We start from the raw sequence: 25,061 nt of genomic DNA, 5'->3' as shown, positions 1-25,061 counted from the left end.
GGGACGCAGATTTGCACAATATTTGCAGTGCTAATTTATATGCATGGATGCATTTTTTAAATAAAAATACAGTAATTTAAATATAAAGAAAAGACATCTCACCAACTGTGTGGCCCATGTGCCTACTTCCCACTGTTCTTCCTTATCTCTAAACCAATTTTGGCTCATGTAGCCCTTGAAATAGAGGATTGTACTCTGCCATCCCTTCAAATGGAGGAATGTCCCCTTTATGGTAGGACACATGGGCATCTGTTGGGGTCTGTGTATGTGCAGACATGCCTATAATTAATGTTATCTAATAAATAATATTTGACTAACCAAATTTCTGGAATACAAGGTACTCGGTGGGCTATTTTTTTTAAGAGCCATGCTGTTTTGGAACCAGTAACAAACATTGTAAAATAAACTTATTATTATTAAGTTTCTTCTTTCCTTTCCTTTCCATTAGGGACACTAAGGAAAAAGAGTGCAAATAAATGAAATCCAGTTACTGCAACTGGCAATTCCAAATAAGTCCATTGTGAGACAGTGTTTTGTCTACATGGCAGGACTTGGGCCTACAGTGAGAATGAGGGTGAAACTAGAATTGTGTGAATGAAGCTCATGCAATTTGCAAGTCTATGAGAAGTCTGAGGAGCCTCATAACTGTGTGGTGGGAAGGAAAAAGAGAGCTAAAACTCAACTCTACCATGGTACTGACTTCCCCACCACACCCTGCCTACAAAGATGCTCTGCTCTGAAAGCTGATCTTTGCTGTTCATAGGAATCCTCCCTGATTGCCAAAGGTAGGTTCGCTTAAAATGCATACAGCAGCTTCAAAGAGGGCACAGTTTTTTCAGGAGTGTGGCAGGAAGAGAAGGGGTTTCTGGGCCCCTCCAGAATTTCGCATTCATGATTATTCGGTGCTCATGATGCTACCAGGGCAGCCATACACAATCCCACTTTCAATGCTGTTTGAGGTTTTGAGGTTGTATGGCTTTTCCATTCAGTATGTATCCTGCAACTTCCTGCTGGTTTACTTTTCATAGAATCATAGAATCATAGAGTTGGAAGAGACCACAAGGGCCATCCAGTCCAACCCCCTGCCAAGCAGGGCCATCCAGTCCAACCCTCTTGTCCTGCTTAAGTCGTGTGCAGCCCCTGCAGACAGCAATAATGAGGTAGCATTGGGGAAGCATCACAGAACAAACCAACAAAGCAGAATAAACCTGCCACTAGTGCATTATCATTATGTCAAGGACATGTTGAAGAATATCAAACACCAGTCTGGAGAGATCCCTCCCCTCTCTCTCCCAAGGCATGCAGTTAATATCACCTCCAGTTTGGACAACAAGCTATATTCAGCTATGAACCATAGACACAAATAGGAAGGGAATGGTGGGGTCAGAATGTATGACCTCATGGAGCCCCCTTGACTACAATGGCTACAAGGGACATTAGGCCATAACCAAATATTTCCTCTGCCCCCCCATGAAACATAGAGGCATAAACTGCCACACACACACTCTAAGCTGTGCAAAAATAATGTGAGTGAGACAGTCTCCACGGAGACCATGTATTTTGGGTGGCAGCCTGCCCAGTCCTCCTGCAATGCCTTTGATGGCTCTCCTCATTGAACTGTCACATTAAACAGCCAATGATTTACCAGGACAGGGGAGGGAGCTGAATAAGGCAGGGAGGTAGGGGGCGAGGGCATTGGCAGGTCCTTGCAACAAGCCTGAGCAAGCTTTAGCAAGATGAAGGGTATTAAACGGCTTCCACAGCCTATCTCTTGGCCACGGATGTAGCAGGACTCAACTTCTATCAAGCCCACTGGCCTCTGTGTGGGGCTTCATTGCTTCCAGGTAAGATAGGCCAGACTCGAACATCACTGTGGTCCATCTCTATAAATCACACCTTTTGCTGACTGAGCAAAATATTTTGCTGGTGTTTTCAATGGTTTTCTTGCATGCTCTGCAACTCCTGTGTGCTGTGCACACAAGATCACTTAATGGGAATTAATTACCTGTAATCACATTTAAGTCATCCTTTTTGCTTAATCAGTATCCGGTGAGGTTAAGCATGTGCCGATTTCCCACCTAATGAGTATTTGAAAATGGAGGAGGGAGATTTATACTGTTCTGTTTAGTTGTTGTTGTTGTTTAGTCGTTTAGTCGTGTCCGACTCTTCGTGACCCCATGGACCATAGCACGCCAGGCACTCCTGTCTTGCACTGCCTCCCGCAGTTTGGTCAAACTCATGTTCGTAGCTTCGAGAACACTGTCCAACCATCTTGTCCTCTGTCGTCCCCTTCTCCTAGTGCCCTCAATCTTTCCCAACATCAGGGTCTTTTCCAAGGATTCTTCTCTTCTCATGAGGTGGCCAAAGTATTGGAGCCTCAGCTTCACGATCTTTAGTTAATCTGACCTAAAATGCAAAAGGTTACCAGGTGGGCGTGAGAATACTCCTATTACTTTCAGTTGAAAGACCCAGGGCTTTTATTCAGCCAGAACCTGCCTGAACTCCGTTCCAGCACCTGTCAGGTGGGTGCCATTGCCATTATAAAAGAACAAGGGAGGTGTTCATGGTGCGTTCCGGCACCTCTTTTTCTAGAATAAATATCATTGGCCATGGGAAATCATTCCTTTGTTGTTGTTTTTCTGTGGTTGTTTGAATAAGGGACATGGAAGTCAGTTTAAAAAGTAGTAGATCTGTATTGTTATCATGTAAACGTTTCCTTAAAAGATAGGATGCCGTTTCTAATCAAATTAGCCATATTTCACTTAAATTCCTAACCTGCTCTATCTCCAAGAGCTTAAGGCGCCTACAGTCCTACAAAAATATTATAGTCTATGCCAAATAATCACAGGATTAAAGAAAAATTAAAATGGGTTTTTAAAAATAGCAAAGAAAGGAAAGGAAACCAAGTCTTCATTTATACCTACATAGACGTGATCTCTAGTATGCACCCTCACTCACTTTCAAGCAGTTTGTAGTATGTATTGCTTCCAATCCCAACAGAAAAGAAGTGAAGAAGGCTCAAATAATTTTGCAGCTGTTCTTTCCACTCTTCCTTCTTGGTTTTAATGTCCCTGGCAATGGCCCATTTATCCCACTTCCTTTATGTTTTTTTTTCTTAAGACTCTTGCCTCATAGAATCTGGAGTTACAGAGTTATGGGAAAATCTCAGTTTTCATGTGTAATTTTAAAAAGGAACAAAACTACTTCTTGGCCTTTTGAGCTAACCTGCTTTCAACCCCCACTTCCTAGAACCACTCTCTCCCCTCCCCAACACATTTTTCCTTAATGGACAAATCCAGCCTCTGAGCCTGGATGTGTTACGCCAGGGACGGAGTCAGTTCCTCTATCCCAAGCGCCATCACTTTCTTTCAACCGTCTGTTATTTCTTAACATATTTATCCACTGCCCTTTTGTGCAATAATGTGCCCCCCTCACAGGGCAGGGAACCAAACAAATCAAGGCCTAAATCTCAATAAAAACATGCAAATTTAAAAACAAACCTAAAATAGCAACAAAAAGCATCCAAAAATAACAGCATAAAGTCATGCAATGACATTCTCAGATACTCTGGCTACATAGACATTTGTACGTTGCTGGTTTTGAAGGAGGGAGTCAACTTTTTCTTTTTGAGGAATGCTCCTGTAAATAAACTTTTGTCCAGGTGAACAAAGAAATGGGTTGCTGGGAGAATAGTGGCCCTAGTGAGCAGTAATGTATTGATGTAATTTAGTTTTTCTTTCTCTTGTGTCCCAGGAGTTGAATACCACTTAGGCATGGCAGAGCGGCCTCAGGTTCTGTCCCAGGAAACTCTAAACCAGATGATGTCCTCAGAGTGCACAGACTCTGGCCATCCGAAGGCAGGGCCACTCTCTCTCCCCCTGCACTCCCAGTCAACAGATATGGCACCCAAGCCACTACTTCGTTTGCAGAGTATCGAAGAAGGGAAAGCCCCCTTTCCACCATCCCGGAGAAGCTCCATCATGAGCATCCTCAATGCCCCTTTTCCCAGCAGGAGGAACTCGCTGGCTGCTGGGGGAAGGCGCCTCTCCATTGGACCCTGGATGCATTGCGGTCGAGTGAGTTTCTCTGGGTTACCACTCCTTGAACCCATGCGGGAGACGCAATATGAAAATAGCTACAAGACGAAGCCAGATGAAGGCTGCAAATTTAATGCCTCCCAAGTGCAGCAAGTTCTTGAGTCTGTCCTAGCCACCTCCCTAGGGGATGCCAAGTATAACCCTGCAAACGGCGGGCAGGTGGCCAAGAACCTGTCAGACCTCATCCGGAACAGAGTCAAAGAGCTGAGCCCACCTCGCTACAAGCTGGTGTGTAACGTCTTTCTGGGCCAACAGGCCAACCAAGGTCTGCGCATTGCTAGTCAATCCCTCTGGGATGTGGAGAATGACAGTTTTGCATCTGCCACTTTCACTAACTCATCACTCTTTGCTGTGGCCACAGTTCATGGACTCTATTTTGAATGAGCTTGCTTTGCTGATCCTAAAGTTCCCTCTCCCTTACCTGTTGCCTAGGTAGCAATAAAAGAAATACATAATGTGACTTGGGTAGTTATTACCCATATTTAAGCTAATATGAAATACAGTAGTGGAATAATTTAATATCCTTAGTATCATTGTCAGATAAAAATATATTACAGTAGTGTCATATCTTGGAAGTCGAACGGAATCTGTTCCAGAAGTCCGTTCGACTTCCAAAACGTTTGAAAACCAAATTGTGGCTTCTGATTGGCTGCAGGAAGCTCCTGCAGCCATTCAGAAGCTGCGGAAGCCCCACTGGATGTTCGGGTTCCAAAAGAACTTTCGCAAACCGGAATAATCACTTCCGAGTTTGTGGCCTTTGGGAGCCAAAATGTCCGAGTTCCAGGACATTCAACAACCAAGGTACGACTGTAATATGAAATAGAAGGGTTCTGATGGCTCAGGAGCTATTAGTTTCTTTTTAGCTTAACTTTAGGCTGCTTATTTACCTACACATAGACAGTACAATATATAGAGAGTAATATTTTCTAGCATCATACAAATTAATTCCCAAAGACATGAAAGAACCATGAGTGCTACCAGCGCAGTTTGGCAAACACTCGAAAGCGTTTACAGAGCATTAAACTACGTAGATTCTATAGCAGTTCTCAGGCAGAATAACATTGGGAATCTTCTCCACAAGTAGAAAGGTATCTTTCTTCATGCCCAAGTTGTAAGAGCCTGTATCTGTATCTTCCTATGACCAAATACAGTTGCTTATGGAAAACATGCATCTACTGCTGATTCAGCACATATCAGCATCAACTTCATGAGAAAAGCAAGTGCAGAAGAGGCATGAAATATTCATAAATACAATGTATTTCCATCTACTGTATAGTGTGGAGATGACTCAAAGTTAGGACACTGGCTTCAACTGTAACAATCCTGGATCTGCGTGCCTATACAGTGGTACCTCGGGTTACATACGCTTCAGGTTACAGACTTGGCTAACGCAGAAATAGTACCTCGGGTTAAGAACTTTGCTTCAGGATGAGAACAGAAATCGTGCAGGAGGCCCCATTAGCTAAAGTGGTGCTTCGGGTTAAGAACAAACCTCTGGAACGAATTAAGTTCTTAAACAGATGTACCACTGTATTTGCCATGAATTCTCTGCAAGGTGCTATAAGAAGTTACAGGCTTAATTTAAACCTGTTGCTAGAAGATACCGTATTTCATGTGGGTGTGCTTTGAACAGTTTGTATCTATGCAATTATCTGATTGTACCAGAAAAATAATTTCCTTTATCAACCCACTTGCCAGTACATTGTATCTTAGATGATTAAGAAGAATCTCCAAGAGACTTTTTTTCCTTTTGGTAGGTATGAGGGTGTGGTGAGAAGGAATAGACTAACTCCATGACCTCAGGAGGCTCTAACATCTTAAGCCATCTTAATAAGCTTTTCACTTAAACTATGCTGCAGCCAACATTCAGAAAAAAGTCTCAGTGCTGATTAAGAATGACAACTTTCTTCACCCTGATAAACATTTGACAAATCAACACATAGCAAACAAAGGCTACAATCCCATGCACACTTAATGGTGAATACATGTACATATGTCCAAGCATTAAGTTTAACAAGCCAATCGCCACATGTAGGAGGAAGTGTTGGACTAGGACCTGGGAGACCAGGGTTCAAATTCGCACTCAGTTATGAAGCTCATTGGCTGAAATAACCTCTCAGCTTAATTTACCTCACAGGGGTTTTGTGAGGGTAAAATGGGGAGGGGAGGACCGTAAATACTGCCTTGAGCTTCTTGGAGGAAAGGTGGGGTAGAAATCAATCAATAAATCCAACAGGGCTCATCTTATGGAGTCTGCCATTGTTCAGTTGTGCATGGTAATTCAATTCAATAAAGGCATATTTTGGCTGCTGCCAATCTGAGAATGACGTAGAACCCCCTCAGTCCAGTTCAAAAACAGACAGCTGGCAACCTTACACAGAGTACCTCTGCCCTAAAATAACTCCTTTCCATTTTTTACAACAGCTGCCCCATTTTTGCAGACACCGGATATGCTTCAGTAAGCCTCTGTTGGCAACAGTACCAAGAGAAGGGATGTCAGGGCACCAAACAAAGCAGGTGGCTTTGTCTAACAAACACTGTTGCATATGACCTCAACCCAGAGGAAATTCCTTTGCGCACTCATCAAAAATCGTAAAATAAGAGGCTAGAGGTAACAAGGTGATGACAAAAGCAGTCAGCAAAAGGTGGGAAACATATGCCAAGTACCTCCAATAATCATAGCTGCCAAGTTTTCCCTTTTCGCGCGAGGAAGCCTATTCAGCATAAGGGGAAATCCCTTTAAAAAGGGATAACTTGGCAGCTATGCCAATAATTCCTAAGGGGGGTTCATTTTGGACAGGTCATTAGAGAAATCGTTCACCTACTATACTGTGACAAGGTGCTGCAAATTGTACCCATTGACTATGAAAGAACAGCAAAAATCACAAGCAACAATAAGGACACTTTTTGTTTGTAGAGGGATTTTTTAAAAAGAACAACCCACCAACACTACATCTCAGCTCAGCATTTCATTAGCTTAGTCTATGCAATGTGTAAATCAGTTCTCACAAGCAGGAACATCTCAGCCACATTCAAACAGCTGCAAGAGATTTCTGTACTGGATGTAATGCTTGAACTAGCCTCCAACCATGTTGCCTGTGTACAGGGAAGTCCCCAGTGTTCATGCTCTGCCTAGACCAAAATAGCCTTTGCTTCCATTACTCATGTGCTTTGGTAACCACCCATTTGGATAACCGCCATGCATTGTACGCAGGATGCCTTTGAAAATGTCCCAGAAACTTCAGTTGGTCCCAAATAGGCCTGCAAGAGTAGATGTTTTGATCATGTTACACCAGAGCTCTCTCATCAGCACTGGCTTCCAGTCCATTTCCACTCCCAATTGTTTTTGATCTTTAAATCCCACTCAATGGCTTCCTCCCAGACGTTGAGATCAAGTTCAGAGATCCCTTTCCAGGTGACCCCAACAAGTGCAGCAGACAGCTATTGGGAAGAGGGGCTTTTTGGCAGTGGGACCCTGACTGTGCAATGCCCAGCAATGTACCTTCTTTCTGTAGCACCAGGTGAATTTTGTTCCCCAAACCAAGTATATAAAAGAATCTTTATTTTTGCTACTACTTGAGCAGAAGTTGTTTTTATTATCTGCAGCTAATGTTGCGTTGCTAGCTAGCACATGATGTATGTCTACTGTCTGTAGGTGCACACCTGCCAAGTTTCCCCTCTGGGGACATACTAATATATGGAGCAGCTTTCTATAGCATGAATATGTTATAGTAGTCTAGACCAACGAAACATTGATACAGTTTTTTATCTGCCTCGCAGGCAGCCCCACTGAAACTCCTAACCACCAATGAGACACTTACAAAGTAACCATTGTTCTTTTGCTTTTAATAAAAATGAGTTTTATTGTAATCAAGACAGCTGGGTTTTTGGAGGCATGGTGTGCAATGATTGACAAGACACAGGTGCAAAATAAATAGCTCATAAATACATAAATAAATCTTAGGATGTTCACACCATTTAGGCTCCATAGCTGGACAAATAGTCTTGTCAAGTTCAAAACATTAAACTGGCAGCTTCCAACGAAGCCGTTCAAGTCTGTACCATGGCAATTTACAGAATCCCTCTGCTGCATCTTGGAATGAAAACAGCTGAGAAAATGAGGCAAATAGGGTGTTTCACAGTCTCAGCACAAAAGAAAAAAAGCCCATTTGCCTAATTAGTGTAACAGTTCCATTACCCAACATGTACCTTTGCAGCCTCGAGTGCTTAGCAGCAGCAGCACTAGGTGTTTGAATTAACCCTGATTTCAGGCTGAAGATTAAGCTATCCTACCTCTGTTCCTCCCAAATTAAAGAGTTGTAGCAGTTCTTCCCTACCAATTCCAGAAGGCAGCCAGCTAACTAGTCCCCCAAGGATTGTGGTTGCCCTATCACAGCTAAAGCAGGGAAGCAGTTTGATCTTGTAGAAGAAGTTGCCTCTGCAGCATCCGTTTCTGCTGCCCTTCTTAGCACAGCAGCCACACCCAATTCACAGATTTATTGTTTGGTCCATGAGTCAGAACCAGGCAAGTGATGCAACTCTGAGCAAAAAAAAACCTGCATTCCACGGGAAGGCAGCGGTAGTGTTGCAAGAGCCTGAAAAGGCTCACAACAGAAATCACTTGATTTAGCCTGAATACATGAACTGGACTCGCAGCCCTCTAACCCTTCATACACTGAGATGCCAAGATCCAACAGCAGATTTGGCATTAGGCACTGGACAAAACTCGGAAAACTTTTTTTAAAAAAAGATTTGCTATTACCCTCACTACTTGTTTCCCATGGAGTGTATGGATCACAGATTCTCCCCTCCCCATCAACAAGCCAATGTGCATAACCATCTGTGCAACGGCCACACAGGAGTAAAGGCAATTATCTCTACTCCTCCTCTCCAATGTGGACTGGAGCAGTCATGTCAAAGTGAAAAAAAAAATCCCTTTTGTTTAACAATAATAAAAAGTCATTAGGTGGCTAGCATCCCAGAAGTTGATGGATTCTGAAGAAGGGCTTGGGCCCAATCCGAGTGCAGTTTTGGTTTTGAAGTTTTCCCTTGTAGAAAGGCATCTGTCTAAGGAAGAATTCTGATGTCTCAAGAGTTGCCTTCTCCTGCACCGTCAACATCACAGCTCTTGGAAGGACAGAAAGGGCCAAGAATACCAGGTGTCCACCCTGTAGCCTTATGCATCCACTCGCTGTTGAAGCAGCTTGAGGATGTATTTGAGCCTACGCTGGAGCTCTGGTGAACAGCCAAGTTCTGCTATGCTGCTGAGCTTGTAGGTGTAGGAATTCCTGTCACGGTTTATGTAGGTGAGGAGGCAGGTGTGGTCAGGTTTGCTGAAGATCACCTTGGTATGATCATTGTAGAAATTCACCTAGAATAAAGGAGATGGAGCACATCAGACACTTGATACTTGCGCCTCTTTCTGCGCAGCACTCCCTACCCTTTGGGACTCCCAACTCAATTGGGTTTAGCCTGCGCCTAGGTATCTGCTAGCATAGCCTTAATATGGAGAGTAGTTTTCTGCCCCCACCACAGACATCTCTATCTAAGTAGAAACAAAGGGCAAATTGCTGAAGGGATAGGAATCCAGATTTAGAAAAGGGCCTATGGAAAGCAGATATGTTTTAGTATTTGTAGAGGTGCTTTAAAATGTGTTAGAATTCATAATTTCAAGACACCAGCTGCTACTCAAAAATAGCAGAGTTAGCCATAACAAACTGAATGTGCTCTACAAAGCACATAGCCCAGCATCTACTTTCAGCTTCTCAGAAGCACTCCACAGAAAGCTTCTTTCCAAAGCAAAAGGCAACACTTCAGATTATACCCCACACAACAGTTATAGCAGCTGAGCCAAGGTGTGGATATGAAATGCCAGCATGTGCCACCTCCATCAATAGGTAGGACACAGGGCCTACATAATCTGCTTAAAGGACTTGGTGCCATTATTACCTGAAAGGTTCCATTGCTAAAAAGCATCAATAAGGCCTGATTAGTCTTCACCCATTGCAGAAGCAGCAGTGGAACCTGTCCAGTCTCATCTATGCTGGGTAAGTCTCCTCCCTGGGAGAGAAGGGAAGAAAAAAAGAGAAATTAGAGAATCATTGACACCACAAGGCTGGCTTAGTCCTATCAGTTGTTTTTCCGTGTAACCTTATCCCTAACACTAATGCCAAGCCAAGGAGAGGATAAGTACCGGCCAAATTCAAGGAACATGAATTAGCACATCCGTTTAATGGATCATCTCTGCTTTGGGAAAGGAAGTCCTACTCCATCCATCAGTCGAGACTTTTGAGTACATGAAGTAGTCATAAAGATGGCAAGGCAACTAGGAGTGCAGAATCTGGCAGTAAAGAGCCCACCAAATACATGCTTTGGTGTTTGGAGCCACGAACCAAAGTTTGGCCAACATGATGAAAGCTTCAGTGCTTTCAGGTGTATCCACAAGACCTTCAAGGGAGGCTCTTCCTATGAACCTTGAATATGGTCAAACATACTTGAGAGCAAGGGGGAATTGTTCTCTGCAAAAATGCAGCTCGTGTTTTCTGCATCGAGCTGAGTCATCAGCAAGCCAATGCAACTAACTCTGTACACACATACCAACTACGCCAAGCCAGGCAGCTGCTCACCTTCATTAGATGCTGTTCCATATATGAGGCAAAGTACTGCAGGACACCCATCTGCCCCTGCAGCTGCTCAGGGACAGCTGAAGCCGGGAAGGAGAAATGCTTGCTGTTTGTCAGGTTGTAATGCACTTTCCTGAAGGGAAAGAGAATGCAGTTAGCTACAGTAGCCAGATTGGCCGTCAGATACGGATTCTGGGGCAAACAGATGCCAGCAGGTAGATACACATGGCAGCATCAGGGGGAAGAGAAGCACCCAGTTCAGTTCGTGACACTGCCCTCCAGCCATTTGGTGCAAGCAGCAAAAGCCACCTCTTGTACCAAGTGGATCCCATAAAACTTTAGCTTCAGTTTATGAAAGTGGTCTTTCTGCTATGCTAAAAAAACAAAGGTTCTAACACACCCTCAAAGGGTGTCTGTGCCTTATTGAATCAGACCTTTTGCATCACCCAAGACAAACCCCTATGTGGGCAAACACAGACTGTCCCCACCACCGTAAAATCATAAAGATAGGGCCTGATTCAACTAAGTGCATTCAACTAGCTGGAACCAGTGCAAGGGTGCCTGCTATTGCAAACTGGACTTGCCCTCCTCTCCTCCTCAATCTACTCTGGGTGGGTTGGTAGAACCCCCGGAACACACAGGGAGAAGGGAGGTCATTCTGCCTGGCAAGCAGAAATGCTCACACTAAAAGAATGCTTGCTTTAGCACGATATTCAACTCCTCCCACAATCTAGTCCTCTAGCCTTGCTCCAAGTAGGGGAAGCCCCTTCTCCCATGCTTGTGAATTACCCAAGAATTTGATCCATACAGTATCTTGCAGTCCCCCTCACCACACCAGAAGGTGGCTAGTAGGACCTGAGCCCTAGTCAAGGTACACCATGACTACACTTCTACACTTCCCAACCTCAAAACCCTCCAGGACGTCCATTTCTTCCACTCACTTCCAGTTGGCAGAGAGGGCCATATGAGTTCCATCGTTGAAGAGGACACCAATGCTGTGGTTGGAGAGCTGATAGCCAAAACCATACTTGTTGGAATAGTCTACCCACTTGCTCACCCAGACAAAGTGCTCATGGCAGGCCAGGGAAGCGGGATTCCTCTCAGCTAGACAGGAAAGAAAGGTATTCATTAAATAAAGCGAATAGGTTCAAACCTATTTCAAAAGCGGTACTGAAATGAGGTTAGAAGAGGTCATGCTTGGGATAGGAACAGAATCAGTCTCATCTTTCCCACCCCCAGATGTTGCAAAATCATTGGATTACCATTTATCTAGATAAATGGGTAGATGGACACACACACCACCCCTTAGTTTCTGCATTCCATCAGGATGCTACCTAAAAGGAGGTGGCCCTTATTCTGGATGGCAACAAATATCAGGTTACCGAGACCCAGGGAGCCTGATGTTAAAAGCCTCTTTAGCAGGTTAGAGGAACTAGGGCTGCACCTCTCCTGCTTCTCCTCCCTAATACCAGCATCCAAGACAACAGTTTGTTGTCTCTAACCATCCCATTTGTCTCTAACCATCCCAGGGGTTGTGACACTCCCTGAAGCTTAAGTTACCTGGTGGCATGACAGATAGGCAGTTCTTCAGAAGACCAATGGCTGATTCAATGACAGATGATGCTGTGACACAGTCTTCAAATACTAGTGGGTGGGGGAAAGAGGGGAAGAAGATAGTTAAGTTTTTACAAATTCAGCTTACATGGGTCAAGCTCAAGAGATTTTCTGCTCCCGAAGCACAAAATTCAAATGGGAGTGGGAAGAGAAAGGCTGAAGAACCCGTTGACCCCTTGCCCCCATTGCCGAATTACAACTCTCATCACCTCCAACCACTGGCTATGCAGTCTAGGGCTGAAGGAAGTTGGGGCCCAACAACCTGTGCAAGGCCACGGCTTTCGCATCCTCAAATTAAGCCACTTCTAACATTAAGACCTACAGGACCCAGCCAAAATGCCATTGAACCCAGAATAGAATTCATTATCTAACCATGAGCAGAAATGAATTTTTCAGAAACAATGGAGGATGTGACAGCAATGGCCCTCCTCAATTGTCTCCAGTATCCAGAGTTACCCCGCCTCTAAGAATGGATTTGTTGTTCAGTTCCAATGACTGATAGGCATTGTGAGACTGAACCTGCCAGTTCAGAGTCAGTCTGCTCAAGACTTAAACTGCTTGTTGGCCCTACTGTCCACAATGAAGTGCTTCTCTGCTTTGCTCTTGAAGGCCTCTACCACCCTGGGGCTAGTCCTGACAGACAGCAGATTCCATCTGACCAAAATACATCGAGACATTGCCACTTCCCACCTTCACAGCTGCTGCTAGCCATTGTCCCACGGATGGACCTGGAGATAGATTTCTGTGAGCCTTCCTCTGCTACCGTATCTACTGGGCTAGAGCCAGGACTCTGACCATTCAAAGGAGTGACCTAAGGAGACAGAAAGTCTGATCAGCACATACCAGGGTAACTTCCTTGTTTCTCTTTCCTTCCTCTGAAAGCCACAACTGAACAGCCAAGTTCCTGCAGTTAGTTTACCTCATTCCCTTCGACAGTTTTGTGGCTCAGTTGCCTACAGATGGAGGTCTTCACAAGGCCTGTTACCAGCTTGGAGATATCATCTCTCTCTTCTGAAGGAGCCTTCTTAACTAAAGTAAGAAGAATACGAGTTAATAAGATCCTAACACAAAGTCAACAGGACAGGGCTGCAGATACTGCTTAAAGTAGACTCTCAAGTACATACATTAGGGGTTAGGGACTGACATGGAAGTTCTCTAGGGGTTGCTCTAGCTTGGCCACTTGGCGTTAATTTAAGGATCCAAGTGGCAAGCCTCCTTTCCCCATATTCTCCTATTCTATGCATCAGGTGGTGAAGGCTGTCCAGCTGTTTTGGGACTACAATTCCCATCATCCCTAGCCAACAGGACCAGTGGTCAGGCATGATGGGAATTGTAGTCCCAAAACAGCTGGAGGGCCAAGTTTGGGGATGCCTGGTCTAGTCTATTGCCAATCCTAATATCTCCCAGTTTCCCAACCCTGCAGATGAAGCATCAAGGGGAAACTAGTGACTACCTTCAGGCAGGACCAACATGTTGCTATTGGGGCTCATGCCTTGCTTGTGTGCTTCTCAAAGGCATATTGTTGGCCTTGGCAGGAACCAAACACTAACCTAGGTGGGCCTTTGGTGTGACTGAGCAGGGCTCTTATTAAGCAGAAGTGTGAGCCTAAGTTTTCACAGGCGCTACAGCCAGCTCCCAGAAGAAAAGGTCAATGTGCAACTTACCTTTTGACTTTCTTTTCCCAAAGAGAGTCTTTGTGACCTTTACAAACAGGCTCCTGGCAGGGTTGGGGGGGTTCAGTTCTGGCACCATCACACAGCTGCTGGGCGGGAGCTTATCAGGCGTGTATCCCTTGAAAGTTGAGGAAACTAATTAGCAAAGCTGAGCTATGCATCAGAACAGATTGTACACAATATACTGGGCCAATGCCAGCTTCAAGGCCCTATTGCCAATCAACAGGATTTGGCCACATTCACAAGTTTTGCAAGTCCTCTAAATGACATGCATGCTTGGAAAGGGTATAATAATAACTACCAGGCAGCCCAGAGCAAAGATATCTGAGGATTGTTAAGCGATAATTAGAAGCAGGATGTAATTATCTAAATTGCAATCCAGGCAGGATCCCAGGAGCTAACACCCATATTAATAGATCACTGCCATTCCAATAATGGTGGTGGCCCAGTCATAAGACTCCATATGAATAGGAAGAAGTTATCACCCCAAGAAAGAGATATTGCCACTTCTCACCTTACAGCATGTTGTGTAGCCTAGCTTACTACCTTGGCAGTGACATCCCTAGAAAACAAGCACACACACACAAAAGATTGCTGCTCACTTTGGTGAAGAACTCATGGTCCAAGATCTCCTCCAGCGTGAAGCGGTCCTGGGGGTTGCGTTTCAAGATGCCAACAAGCAGGTTCTTGGCTGGTACCGAAAGAAAGGCTGGGAGCGTGTATGTGACATGCTTGATGCACTTGTAGGTCTCTTTGAGGTCAGAAGTCTCAAAAGGGGGGGTCCCACATAGCAACGTGTACCTGAGGGGTGGGGAGAAGAAAGGTGGCAAGTGGTGAATTCACTCAGTGCTGAGGAGGCTCAAGAGCAGTTCTGGCCTAGCAGCCTGCCCTTGGCAGCCTCCATGAGCACATGACTCAGCAATAACTCTGGAGGAAGTCTGACAGGCGGCAACGCCCAGTTAAGTGCTCCCTGTAATGAAGCTCATAAGACACTGCTGTTGCTTTAGGTGCTCGCAGACCGGAGGCACATCCGGAGAGCATGACAGCCCTAACCATGTGATCAGAGCTAGCAAGCCAAGCCTTCCTAGAAGAGGTTCTGTGCCTAGCTGAAAACTGGGAAAGGAGAGAAGGCGGGATCTCCCCTTTGCACTCTGTTCAAGGCCACTCTTCCCTCATCCCCCAGCACTCAAGATAAAATTTCCATTTAACTGCGCTGTGAAAACTTAACAGGAAGCTGTGGCTAACCAGGGCAAAGAGAGCTGAAGGCACAAACTATTTTTTAAGACGACACTCCGGAAAGCAGCCGAATAGCACCTGAGCCAAATAGCCAGCCGTGAACCACAGGCCAGCCACTTTTTCCATTTGTTCTAACGAAATTGTCAATAAAGATTGTGAAAGATTAGCAGCAGCTTTGTGGTGTTTTGAATTTCATCAAGTAAACAAATTTGTCCTCCAAACAGACCATCTTATAATATGGCCCATAAATACACTGAAGCAATCATTTTGGGCAAAGCTTTATGGGTCTAGTTCAGGGGTCCCCAGACTTACCGAGCGGCGGGCCGGACGGCAGGGGAGTGCGCGCGCAGCGGGCCAGAGGAGTGCGCGCCCGTGCGCATGCGCACACGCACACGGGCGGAAAAAAATAGCCGAAAATCGCTTGTGCGCATGCGTATGGGCCTCCCCCGACCCGGAAGTGCACCAGAAATGACCTCTTCCGGGTCGGGAGAGGCCTGTACGCATGCGCACAAAGGATTTTCGGCGATTTTTTGCCGATTTTTTTGATTGTCGCTGCGCCGTGCGCCGTGAGAGCGGGCGGCGGCAGCGGGCGGCGGGGGTCGTCGCGGGCCGGATTGGAAGGCCGATTGGGCCGCATCCGGCCCGGGGGCCGTAGTTTGGGGACCCCTGGTCTAGTTGCAGTCAAGCTATGCTAGCAACATATGCTCAGCATACAAGCATCTTTTATCTAATACTCAGACCAATACTTCCATCGCTCAGGGGATCCAACAGGTAGCCTGAATTCCACACTACTATCATAGCCAAGAGCACTTAAAATAAATTGGCAAAGCCCTCAGCTTTCTATCAACCACTGAGAAGCTTCAACTGCTACTTTCCCTCTTAAGATGCCCTCGGCAAGTGTTTGTGAGCTTCATCTAGTGCAGAACATGGAGCACTACGCTGTCAAGCTGACACAAGCGCTTCAGCATTTGTCGGAAGCAATAGGGAGGCGATAAGCACTTAGCAAGGAGCCCTACAAAGCAGTTTGTGATTTGATCCCGATAGACTTGAGCAAACTGTTTCCTCATTCCACCAATCTCCAATAACCCCTACTTCAATTACCACCTCTTTGTTTGAGCCCCAGATAGAGGGATATGCAGTGGTACTCTGTGGCTAACTAACCATTTCCCCCACAAAGCCATCAAAATGCTAAACATTTTTAGAGAAGAGGAATCCTTTGTTTGAAGCAAGGTGCCAACAGCTGGAATTTAGGCTGCTTGGCTGCATTCAGACTCCATGCTTCATGCATTTAATTTCACTGCAGTTTCTCTTTAGGGTTCCTGCATTTGCTGCCCACTCCGAGCTTTTGATTGTAGTCTATTATTTTTAGTACTTAATCTTAAACAAGCTTTAAGTTGTGCTAGAGCATGCTGGCCAAAGAATCCTGCTTCCTCCCATTTAGCTATACAAAAAGAGCTAAAAAGCCAAGAAGTTGCAGCACTGAAACAGGCCTGCAAGAAGCCTTCAGAGGGGGCGAAAGTGCTTTGGACTTACATGACACAGCCCAAAGACCACACATCTGACTCTGGCCCATGCCCTTGTCGCAGGAGCACCTCGGGGGCAAGGTAATTGGGGGTACCACAGATAGTCCTGGAAGGCAAACACACATAGGGTCATTAGTTGGGCTACAGCAGGGATTCCTTGCCACCCCTGCCTACCTTTGATGCAGCTATACAAAAAGGGAGGTTCTGGCATAGGAAATGCTGCCGCCGGAAGAATAAAGGGGAAAGACATGCTTTGCATGCAGAACTAGATCCCAGGCTCAATCCCTTGGCTATCATGGACAAGTGATCTGGGCTCAGGGCAGCTTTGTTTGTGACATCTTAAAATCTTCTACCACAGACCATGCCAAGCCACTCCAACTTCACTCAAGTTTCTACAGAAATACCACTTTCACAACATCCTCTCAGATTCATTTCCTACTGCAAAGATTTTAGCTGAGTAAACATGTACCTGGGGAAAGTTACAACATGCGTTTCAATTAACCACAGAACTCTATCTTAAAAAGGTCTCGTTTCCCCCCCCCTTTTTAAAAAGAGTTCTACTGTTAGATGTTGGGCGCCCTCTTTTGCAATAGTACAGGCTGGATTATAGTTTCTTAACTCTAAGCAAACAGTGAACAAGGTTTATTTTACTACAACAGGATCACAGCTGATCGAGTGGATAACAAAAAAGAATGATCTGGCAATATTCTGCCAGTTTTCCATGCTGCAGCTGAGGTTCTGACTTGTGCATCTCACTGTAGCTCCTTTTCCAGCCACCTAGTGCCCCTGCAACATGTGACTGAACCAACCAATACCATACTACTTTGCTACATGGGCCTCCCAGTAGCCTCAGTCACATCTTTCTGACTAGAATCGCAATAGTACTGACTCGGCTGTCCCTTGCACCTATACTCACTCACTGCTACCCTGTTGTGTGCAAGAACCCTTCCCCATCCAGAACTCCTTTCTACGCTGTTTGCTTGCCCATCGCAGTTACAGCAGCTACGAACACTTTGCATGAGGCAGAAATCCAATAAAAGGTTGGGCATTGTTTCTGCTGTGCAAACATGAGGCTTCTGCCTTAGACAGAACTGCACACACAGTAACTGCTTTGTTCCTTTCACCACCAAGTTCCTGGCTGAAGCAAAGGAGTATTTCAAGTCCCAGTGTCCCTGTTGTGCTCCAATTCCCCTTTCCCCAAATGCACACAGCTGCAAAAGCAGGGGGCGGGGGTGGTGGGATAAACAGACTAAGGAGACACTGTAAGAGAACCTCTTTAATCTGGAGTAAGCTAGGGAAGCATTCAACAGAGAAAGAGCATACGAAAGTGATCCAGGCATCATACAGAACATCAAGCCACCTACTTTTTTCGCTGGTCTGCGGGCTCTTGTCTGGCAGCCAAACCAAAGTCTCCAACTTTCAGTTCCATGTTTTCATTGACGAAAAAGTTACCTGCAACAGAAAGTAACAAAGCTCTAAATGTCAAACATTGCACAACTGTCTCAGCAGTTCCTCCTCAAGGTACCTAGAAGTCAAAGCTGTGCTTATTCCCCACAGAGCAGCATTTCCTGAATAGGTTTTAGTATCTAGAAACCCAGTTTTTGTATTTTTTTTAAATGCAAGTTTCTAAGTTACAAGGAGATTAGATGCTTTCTTCTGAAGGTTACTTCAACCTCAGCAATACAAATTCGCTCCCAGCTATGTTGCACATACCCAGTTTCAGATCGCGGTGCAGGATGCCCTTAAGGTGGAGGTATTTCAAGGCAGAGATGATCTGTTTGAGGTAATATCGGACCTCTGCCTCCAAAAGGGTGTGCCGGGATTTCCAGATATGTGCCAAAGACTGCAAGAGAAAAGGTTTGGTCACAGAGATGCTGCTTGCAGACTATTAGTCTAAGAATGGCTCGTTGTCCTGGTATATTGCAGGCAAGAACCAGGGCGGTGTAGTTGTTCCAGTATTAGTATTAGAAGCACCATATTCAAAGGACTCCTCAGCCATGAAGCTCACTGGGCAATGCTAAGCCAACCTCCTCTCAGGTTCAAAATAGTGGTTTGGGCAAGTATTCCAAAACTCTCACATACTTGTGTTCCACTATCAGCTTCTTCTTCTCCTCCTCCCATCCTAAACCTCTGAATCCAGCTAGGGATGGGTCTTCATGTTTTATGGCTTCTCTCAAAATAAATCTCTTTTCAGAGTCTAATCACAAAGATTCCAAGTTTTGCTACAATGTGCCCTTTATACACGAGGCTGGTCATGAGTCCAGGGGGATTTACTAGACCTCTCCCAACAGTTATTCCAAAATGGATGTGAAGACTGCAGATTTAATCATGCAAGGCTTACAAGCAAGCCGAATGAAGATAAACGAACTCTATTAAACATTAAGAGATGCAACTGAAGTGCACCGAGAAAAGCCTCTGGACAGCAATAACCAGTTCTGTTTTAGCAAAAATGAAGTTCCTGTGTGAAATCCTGGATCCGATCCCAATTCTTTCTATACAAGCACTATTCCAACAAGTAATCCTTGCAGGGCAGTTTCATATCAAGTTTGATCTATCCCAGAGCAGCCAAAGCCATTACGATGCCAGTGGCTGACTTACTGTGTTTACAGGGGTTTGAACTGCAAACAGAGAACAAGCAGCTAAAATAGCATGACTGTTATGCATGGCAGCTGCAGCTTCCATGCCAAGGGCACCTGTATGACAGATTCTTATGCAAGCATTTGTGGCGCTGTATCATGCAAAGCAGGAGTATCAAATGGCAAACAGCAATTGTGCCAATTCAGTATCGGTAAGGAAACCTGCCTGTGAACATTCCTACATTCCCAAGGATGCTGAAAGGTCTGCCTGACCTACATGGTCCCCAGCACTCCTGGCAAATGTCTGACAGCAGTACTAATTGCCACTATTACTGGTCCTCCTGCTTTGACACAATAAGAGGCATTCTAACACAGCAACTCCCTGTACTGCAGTAATATATCCCACCTTTTCCTACTATGTCTAGTCATAACAGAAAACCATACTTTCATCCATTGTACCCATGGGAAGTATCCAGTGGATGATACATCTAGTACAGGCACCCCCAAACTCACCCCTACAGATGTTTTCGGACTACAATTCCCATCATCCCTGACCACTGGTCCTGTTAGCTAGGGATGATGGGAGTTGTAGTCCCAAAAACATCTAGAGGGCCAAGTTTGGGGATGCCTGATCTAGTATAAGCCAATAGGCAGAGGCCTGCCTCAAGTTAGAGTTCAGTGCAAACCATTCTACAGGTTCTATTTCTGCTGCCCTTTGTTCACAGTGCAATAAAACATCGAGTCCAACAGAAATAAAGTATGCCTGAAGGTAAGGTACGGGGAGAAAGAAAAGTTGGGACTCACTTTCCTGCTGCAGTGCTCAAGGAAGATATAGATGTTCTCTGCATCCTCAAAATGATGCGAGAATTTCACGATGTGTTTGTGGTGCAGGTCTCTGTGCAGCTCGATTTCATTGATGATCTGGAAGAAGCATAATCAGAAAGTTTAAGAGCTGGTAGCTAGGACATGGCCAACACCCCAGCTATCCTCATTCTGCTCGGGACTTGGAGCTACATACCTTCTCCCGTTGGTGCGGCTTGGCCACTCTGCTGTGAGGAATGACCTTCACTGCATAGGTCTTGTTGCTTGAGAGGTCTGTCACTTCATAGCACCTTGCAAATCCACCCTGCAAACCAATAAGGCAGCAATTAGAAGGGTGGGCTAAAGAAAACTCCTTTCTTGTCCTTGATAGATTAGCAACATGGGAAGCATCTCAGGTCTCATTTCCCCCTGGCACCTGTACCATCAATTTGACTTCTTAATTAAAAATAGGGGAACCGCCGTCTTCAGCCAAAGTGCTAGGACTATATTTGCCACCAAAACGAAGTCAACATAAAACACTAGTTGAGGATAGATTTTAAGGCTCTTCTTTTAAGGTATCACAAGTTACTGGAAGAACTGCCTGCTTTCATTCATACGTAATGGGTATCAGAAGAGGAGACCTTAGTTCAGAAGGTTGGTTGTACAGCATATGCTGTATATACAGAAAATCTCCAGTTCAAAGGCTCATAAGTAGTAGTGGAAAGACCATTTTTTGCTAGAGACCCTGGAGCTCTTGCTGCTTGTCAATGGTTGGACTTTGGACCGAGGTTCATATGCCTGCTAGCAACTTACTCAGCATTCTCTCTGCTCTTCGCCTAAGAGCACTGAATGCTAGGAAAGATGAAAACTAGAACTAGACACATCAAGACCACAAAAAGCAAGGAAACAGGATTAGGACAGGACCCAATTCAGATCTAAGTAGGATGAGATCACAGAAAATGCAATTGCCGCATGACTAACAGCATTCTAACCTGAAGTGTGAGAAACATCTAACATATGTCTGAGATCACTGCCTTAGCACCTCAGGCAAAGTATACAAAAACAGGGACCCAGCCAGATGGCAAGAACTAATGCAAACTCACCCTTCAAGTCCTTTAAGGATGGACTACTTCAAAACATGGTCATAGCCACTTAAGCCAGTAATATCTCAACCATGGTGCTAAAGAACAGACTCAATAATCAACTCAAATATTTCACGGGCTTCCGAGTTTTGTTTAAATGAGAGGGATCCAGCATCACAATTTCAAGTTTGGGAAACATGCCCAAGACATTTCTTTCATTCCGTTCCATTCCATTCCCTCAGTGACATTGCAATATATTGAAATTATAATCTAGGCCAAGTGTATGGGCTTGATAAAATAAAAGTTCCATTCCAAGTCAGGAGGGACAAGTTTGAGGAACTTGAACAGAGGAAGTCCAGCATTTGTGTCCTGCCCCTTTGGATATTCAAAATTTATGGACAAGTTTGTGTAACTTGAAAACCAACTTATTTTCATAATGGTAAACAAAATATTCTCCTAATTCAAACATTTGAGCATGTTATGCAGTGAAAACATTCCATTTTAAAGAAACAGTTTCACTTCTGACTATGGTTTAGTACATTCTCCAGACATACATTTTATTTCATGTTACAGCTCTCACTATCCTAGAGTTTGTGTCTATTCCTTTGGGTCTCCCCACACTCACTGTCATCATGCTTTTTTTAAAAACAGAATGTGGTTTAGTTCTTCTCACAAGACAACCTGCACTTAAGGAGGACTACAGACAGGTTTTTCCAGCTGTAAATAAAATATATCTTTGCTGCAGCCTACACCTTACCTAAAATAAGCCTCACACCTATACAACATCCTGAACAAAGAGAAACCAGTTTCTCATAAAATCCTAGCTTGGGCATCAGGACAGAAACAGCTCTGGCTACTATTGCCAGAAAGGATATTTCAAAGAAGCAGTAAGAACAGGGGTTGGGGAGAGAGAGAGAGAATGATACATACTGCCAAATTTAACATTAGCTCTACCGCGTTTGGAAGTGCCAAGACACCCACATACACAATGAGCAAATTTTCCATATGACACATCACATTGTTTGATGTAGGGCAAAAGGAACCAACCGACTGCACCCCCTCCTTCAAAGTATAATCTTTAAAACAATGCCAGATTTGCTCACCAAGAGGAGAGATTTCCAGTGGAAATGCTGCTGCTTTCCCCCCACCCCCTACTCTGAAACCTGATTACACAGATTGCTCAATGAGCAAGGTGGTTTTGAGCCAGGGGGAAAAAATTGAATCAGAAGAGTTCTAAGGCAAAAAAGAAATATTTACAGTATGTGCAGTCTGGGAAACCAGTGTTTGCAATACATATAACCAGTGCAGTCATGCAACATCTCAACAACTATTACCGCAGTGTTGCATTTGTTTTACTGTTCTAAAATGTTCTGTCATTTTTTCCTTTCTGTCAAGAAAAAAATTGCATCCTTATGCAGACTTTGTTACTAAATCGGCTGCTGAGCAAAATTTGCATTTGCCAGGGAATGATGCTATAGAATGGAACAAAGGATGAATGGAACCCTGAAGGCCCTGCTCCTTTAATAGGGACAGCAGACAGAAGGCCCCTTCTCCAATCACTTAAGTCCTTGCCTAGAATCCATTTGAGCATCTTTAGCAAGCTCGCATGGCTTTGCAACAGTAAGCATCAGATATGTGCTTATTATTATTTGGATTTTATAAACAAGAATAATGTTATACATGTATGTATACCATGTTTTCTCATGTCATTTGCATATCACAAAAATAGCATAATAAATGTGGAAAATATCTACAACCTATGCTTCAAGCAGAAACAGCTACTCGCCACTCTTCCGAAACCTCCATATTGCAGATTAGCAAGCCTCCATCAGCAATCTACTGCATGAGGCTTTTGCTAAGCAAGCTACTTGACACTCCTGGATAAACATGAGAAACTGTCGGGATCCAATCCCTAAATTGTCTGCTAAATTTCTTTTACATTTATGCCCTACCGTTCTTCCAAGGAGGTCACAGTAGCATAATCATAGCCCTGAACAGAACAGTTGTCAGAGTATGACCAGCCTAAGCCTGGTCACTCAACAAACTTCATGCAAACAGAATTTTCAATATGGCCAGCTACATTCTATCCCAGCACTCCAATCATGATATCACACTAGCTCTCTAGAAGGTGTAAGGAATGGTGGTCAGCTATTGTAGGCAAACTTTCCCAAGCACCTACTTTGTTGAAGTAGGACTATAAATAATGGAGATTACATAATCTAAATCACCAACCATATCTCGCCCCGCCCCGCCCCGCCCCCCAATCCCTGTGGTCCATGTTATACAAATAGTATAAGAATGCACTCGGGATCTGTCATGGCATCCCAGAATATATTCACTGAATTAGACCAGTAGCTGCTGTTCAGCATCCGCAAGAGAACACAAAACCTAAAGAAACCCACCAGAAAACGGCTTACTAGTCGTCAAAGGGCTAAGAACAACGATTTGAACATCCGGTCCCAGACGTGCTTGACTCAGTCAAATGGAATCATAGCTGCCTTGAAGAAGTCCTAAGAGATGGCCTATTATATTTTTTCAGAAAAACAGCAGCCATTTCCTGCCTCCTGTTCTCACACACCCCAAACTAAGACCCACTTGGGTAGCTTAACCATTTCTATCTAGCCTTCTTTAAAAGCTCCGGTCGCTTGGGGTGGGTGGACGGGGAAGAGCGCAGTAAAATACGAAGTGGGGGAATGAATGACAAGTAGTTAAATATTAAAGCCCCATCTGCACCCGAAGCCCCACACAAAACGAGATTGCGGGGGGCGGGGGCGGGGGGAGAGAATCGTGCCTAGACATGCCTGCCTCTGACCAAGCGAAGTCTTGGCGGGGGAAGGAAACCCTCCACGCACGCAAACAGAGAACGAGAAGAGGGAGGAAGGGAAGCGGATGAGGCGCTTTTGGGTCCCCTATCGCGACAAGCCGCGGATGCCGCTGTTCGTCACCATATGCGAAAGTCTCCTCCGTCGTAACTCGCGGGTAGCTTGGGGGGGGGTCCGGAATTGGCCCTTAAATCCACCACGATCACTCACTAACGCCACACACGCTAGAAGCCGGCCGGCTCAGATTATAAGGCAGCGGGGCTGTGAAGGTAGAAACTCATTGGCCTTTCGGTTCCACGTAGCCCACCGCTCTCCCAAGACACCGCAGGTACCTTTCCAAGCAGGCGGCCTTTGCTGTAGGATCTGCCGGAGACCGGGTCCGTGATGATCCGCGTAGGTTCGGCTGGCTTCGGCTGCTCTACCCGGTCGGATTTGGGCGAAGCGACCGCGGGAGGCGAAGGCTTGTACAAATCCGAGCCCACCCCAGCGTCGCCGAACGGGTGGGGCTGGAGGAAGCAAGCGGGCTCCATGGCTAACGCGGCCCACTTACTACGAGCGGGTCTGCCCTCTCCCCGGTACCTTCTCCCCAACGTCCGCACAAAAAAATCACGTGGCGCCCTGGAAGTTTCGCGCGCACACGCTGCCTCTACCCGCGGCCAGGGAATCCCGCGGCTTTTATCAATGGGCGCGGCAGACGTCACCGGCTAGGGAACCCTCCCTCCAGCCAGGGGGCGGAGTTAGTTTTTTTTAAAGCAGCCGCTGCCCGCTGGGAGTTGCATGATTACTTTCTTTTTCTGCGAGGCCAAGGGGAAATTCGGAAGAATGCATGAAAGGGAACGAGAGGGATAAAAATAGCTTTTCTTCGCTCCCTCCCTTTCACCCGACCGAGGCCTTGGAGTATTAACAGTGGGAGAGGCAGGCAGACCAATGAATACAATTCAAAGTCGGCTTGAGTTCGGTTTTCCTAGGACAGTGAACTCTGCCTTGTTTCTTTCCAGCCCATGAGCTAGTTTA

General features: G+C 45.2%; 2 protein-coding genes across 2 annotated transcripts; one reads left to right on the top strand and one right to left on the bottom strand.

The window, feature by feature from the left end:
• Positions 1-1,696: 1,696 nt before the first annotated feature.
• On the top strand, positions 1,697-4,877 carry DYNLT4 (dynein light chain Tctex-type 4). The gene is made up of 2 exons (XM_035123528.2): positions 1,697-1,844; positions 3,754-4,877. The coding sequence occupies exon 2, from the start codon at positions 3,774-3,776 to the stop codon at positions 4,479-4,481; it is 708 nt and encodes a 235-aa protein (XP_034979419.2). The 5' UTR covers positions 1,697-1,844; positions 3,754-3,773; the 3' UTR covers positions 4,482-4,877.
• A 2,322-nt stretch (positions 4,878-7,199) lies between these two features.
• PLK3 (polo like kinase 3) lies at positions 7,200-24,699 on the bottom strand. The gene is made up of 15 exons (XM_035122518.2): positions 24,380-24,699; positions 20,361-20,468; positions 20,147-20,263; positions 18,480-18,609; positions 18,131-18,218; positions 16,777-16,872; positions 14,610-14,808; positions 13,999-14,125; positions 13,254-13,363; positions 13,025-13,145; positions 12,281-12,364; positions 11,662-11,824; positions 10,724-10,853; positions 10,047-10,157; positions 7,200-9,468 (listed from the first exon to the last, which is right to left on the bottom strand). The coding sequence occupies exons 1-15, from the start codon at positions 24,575-24,577 to the stop codon at positions 9,274-9,276; spliced, it is 1,977 nt and encodes a 658-aa protein (XP_034978409.1). The 5' UTR covers positions 24,578-24,699; the 3' UTR covers positions 7,200-9,273.
• Positions 24,700-25,061: the final 362 nt, after the last annotated feature.

This window comes from Zootoca vivipara, chromosome 7 (genome assembly GCF_963506605.1).
Source record: "Zootoca vivipara chromosome 7, rZooViv1.1, whole genome shotgun sequence".
Lineage (NCBI taxonomy): Eukaryota > Metazoa > Chordata > Lepidosauria > Squamata > Lacertidae > Zootoca > Zootoca vivipara.
This window is presented reverse-complemented; position numbering and strand designations above follow the sequence as displayed.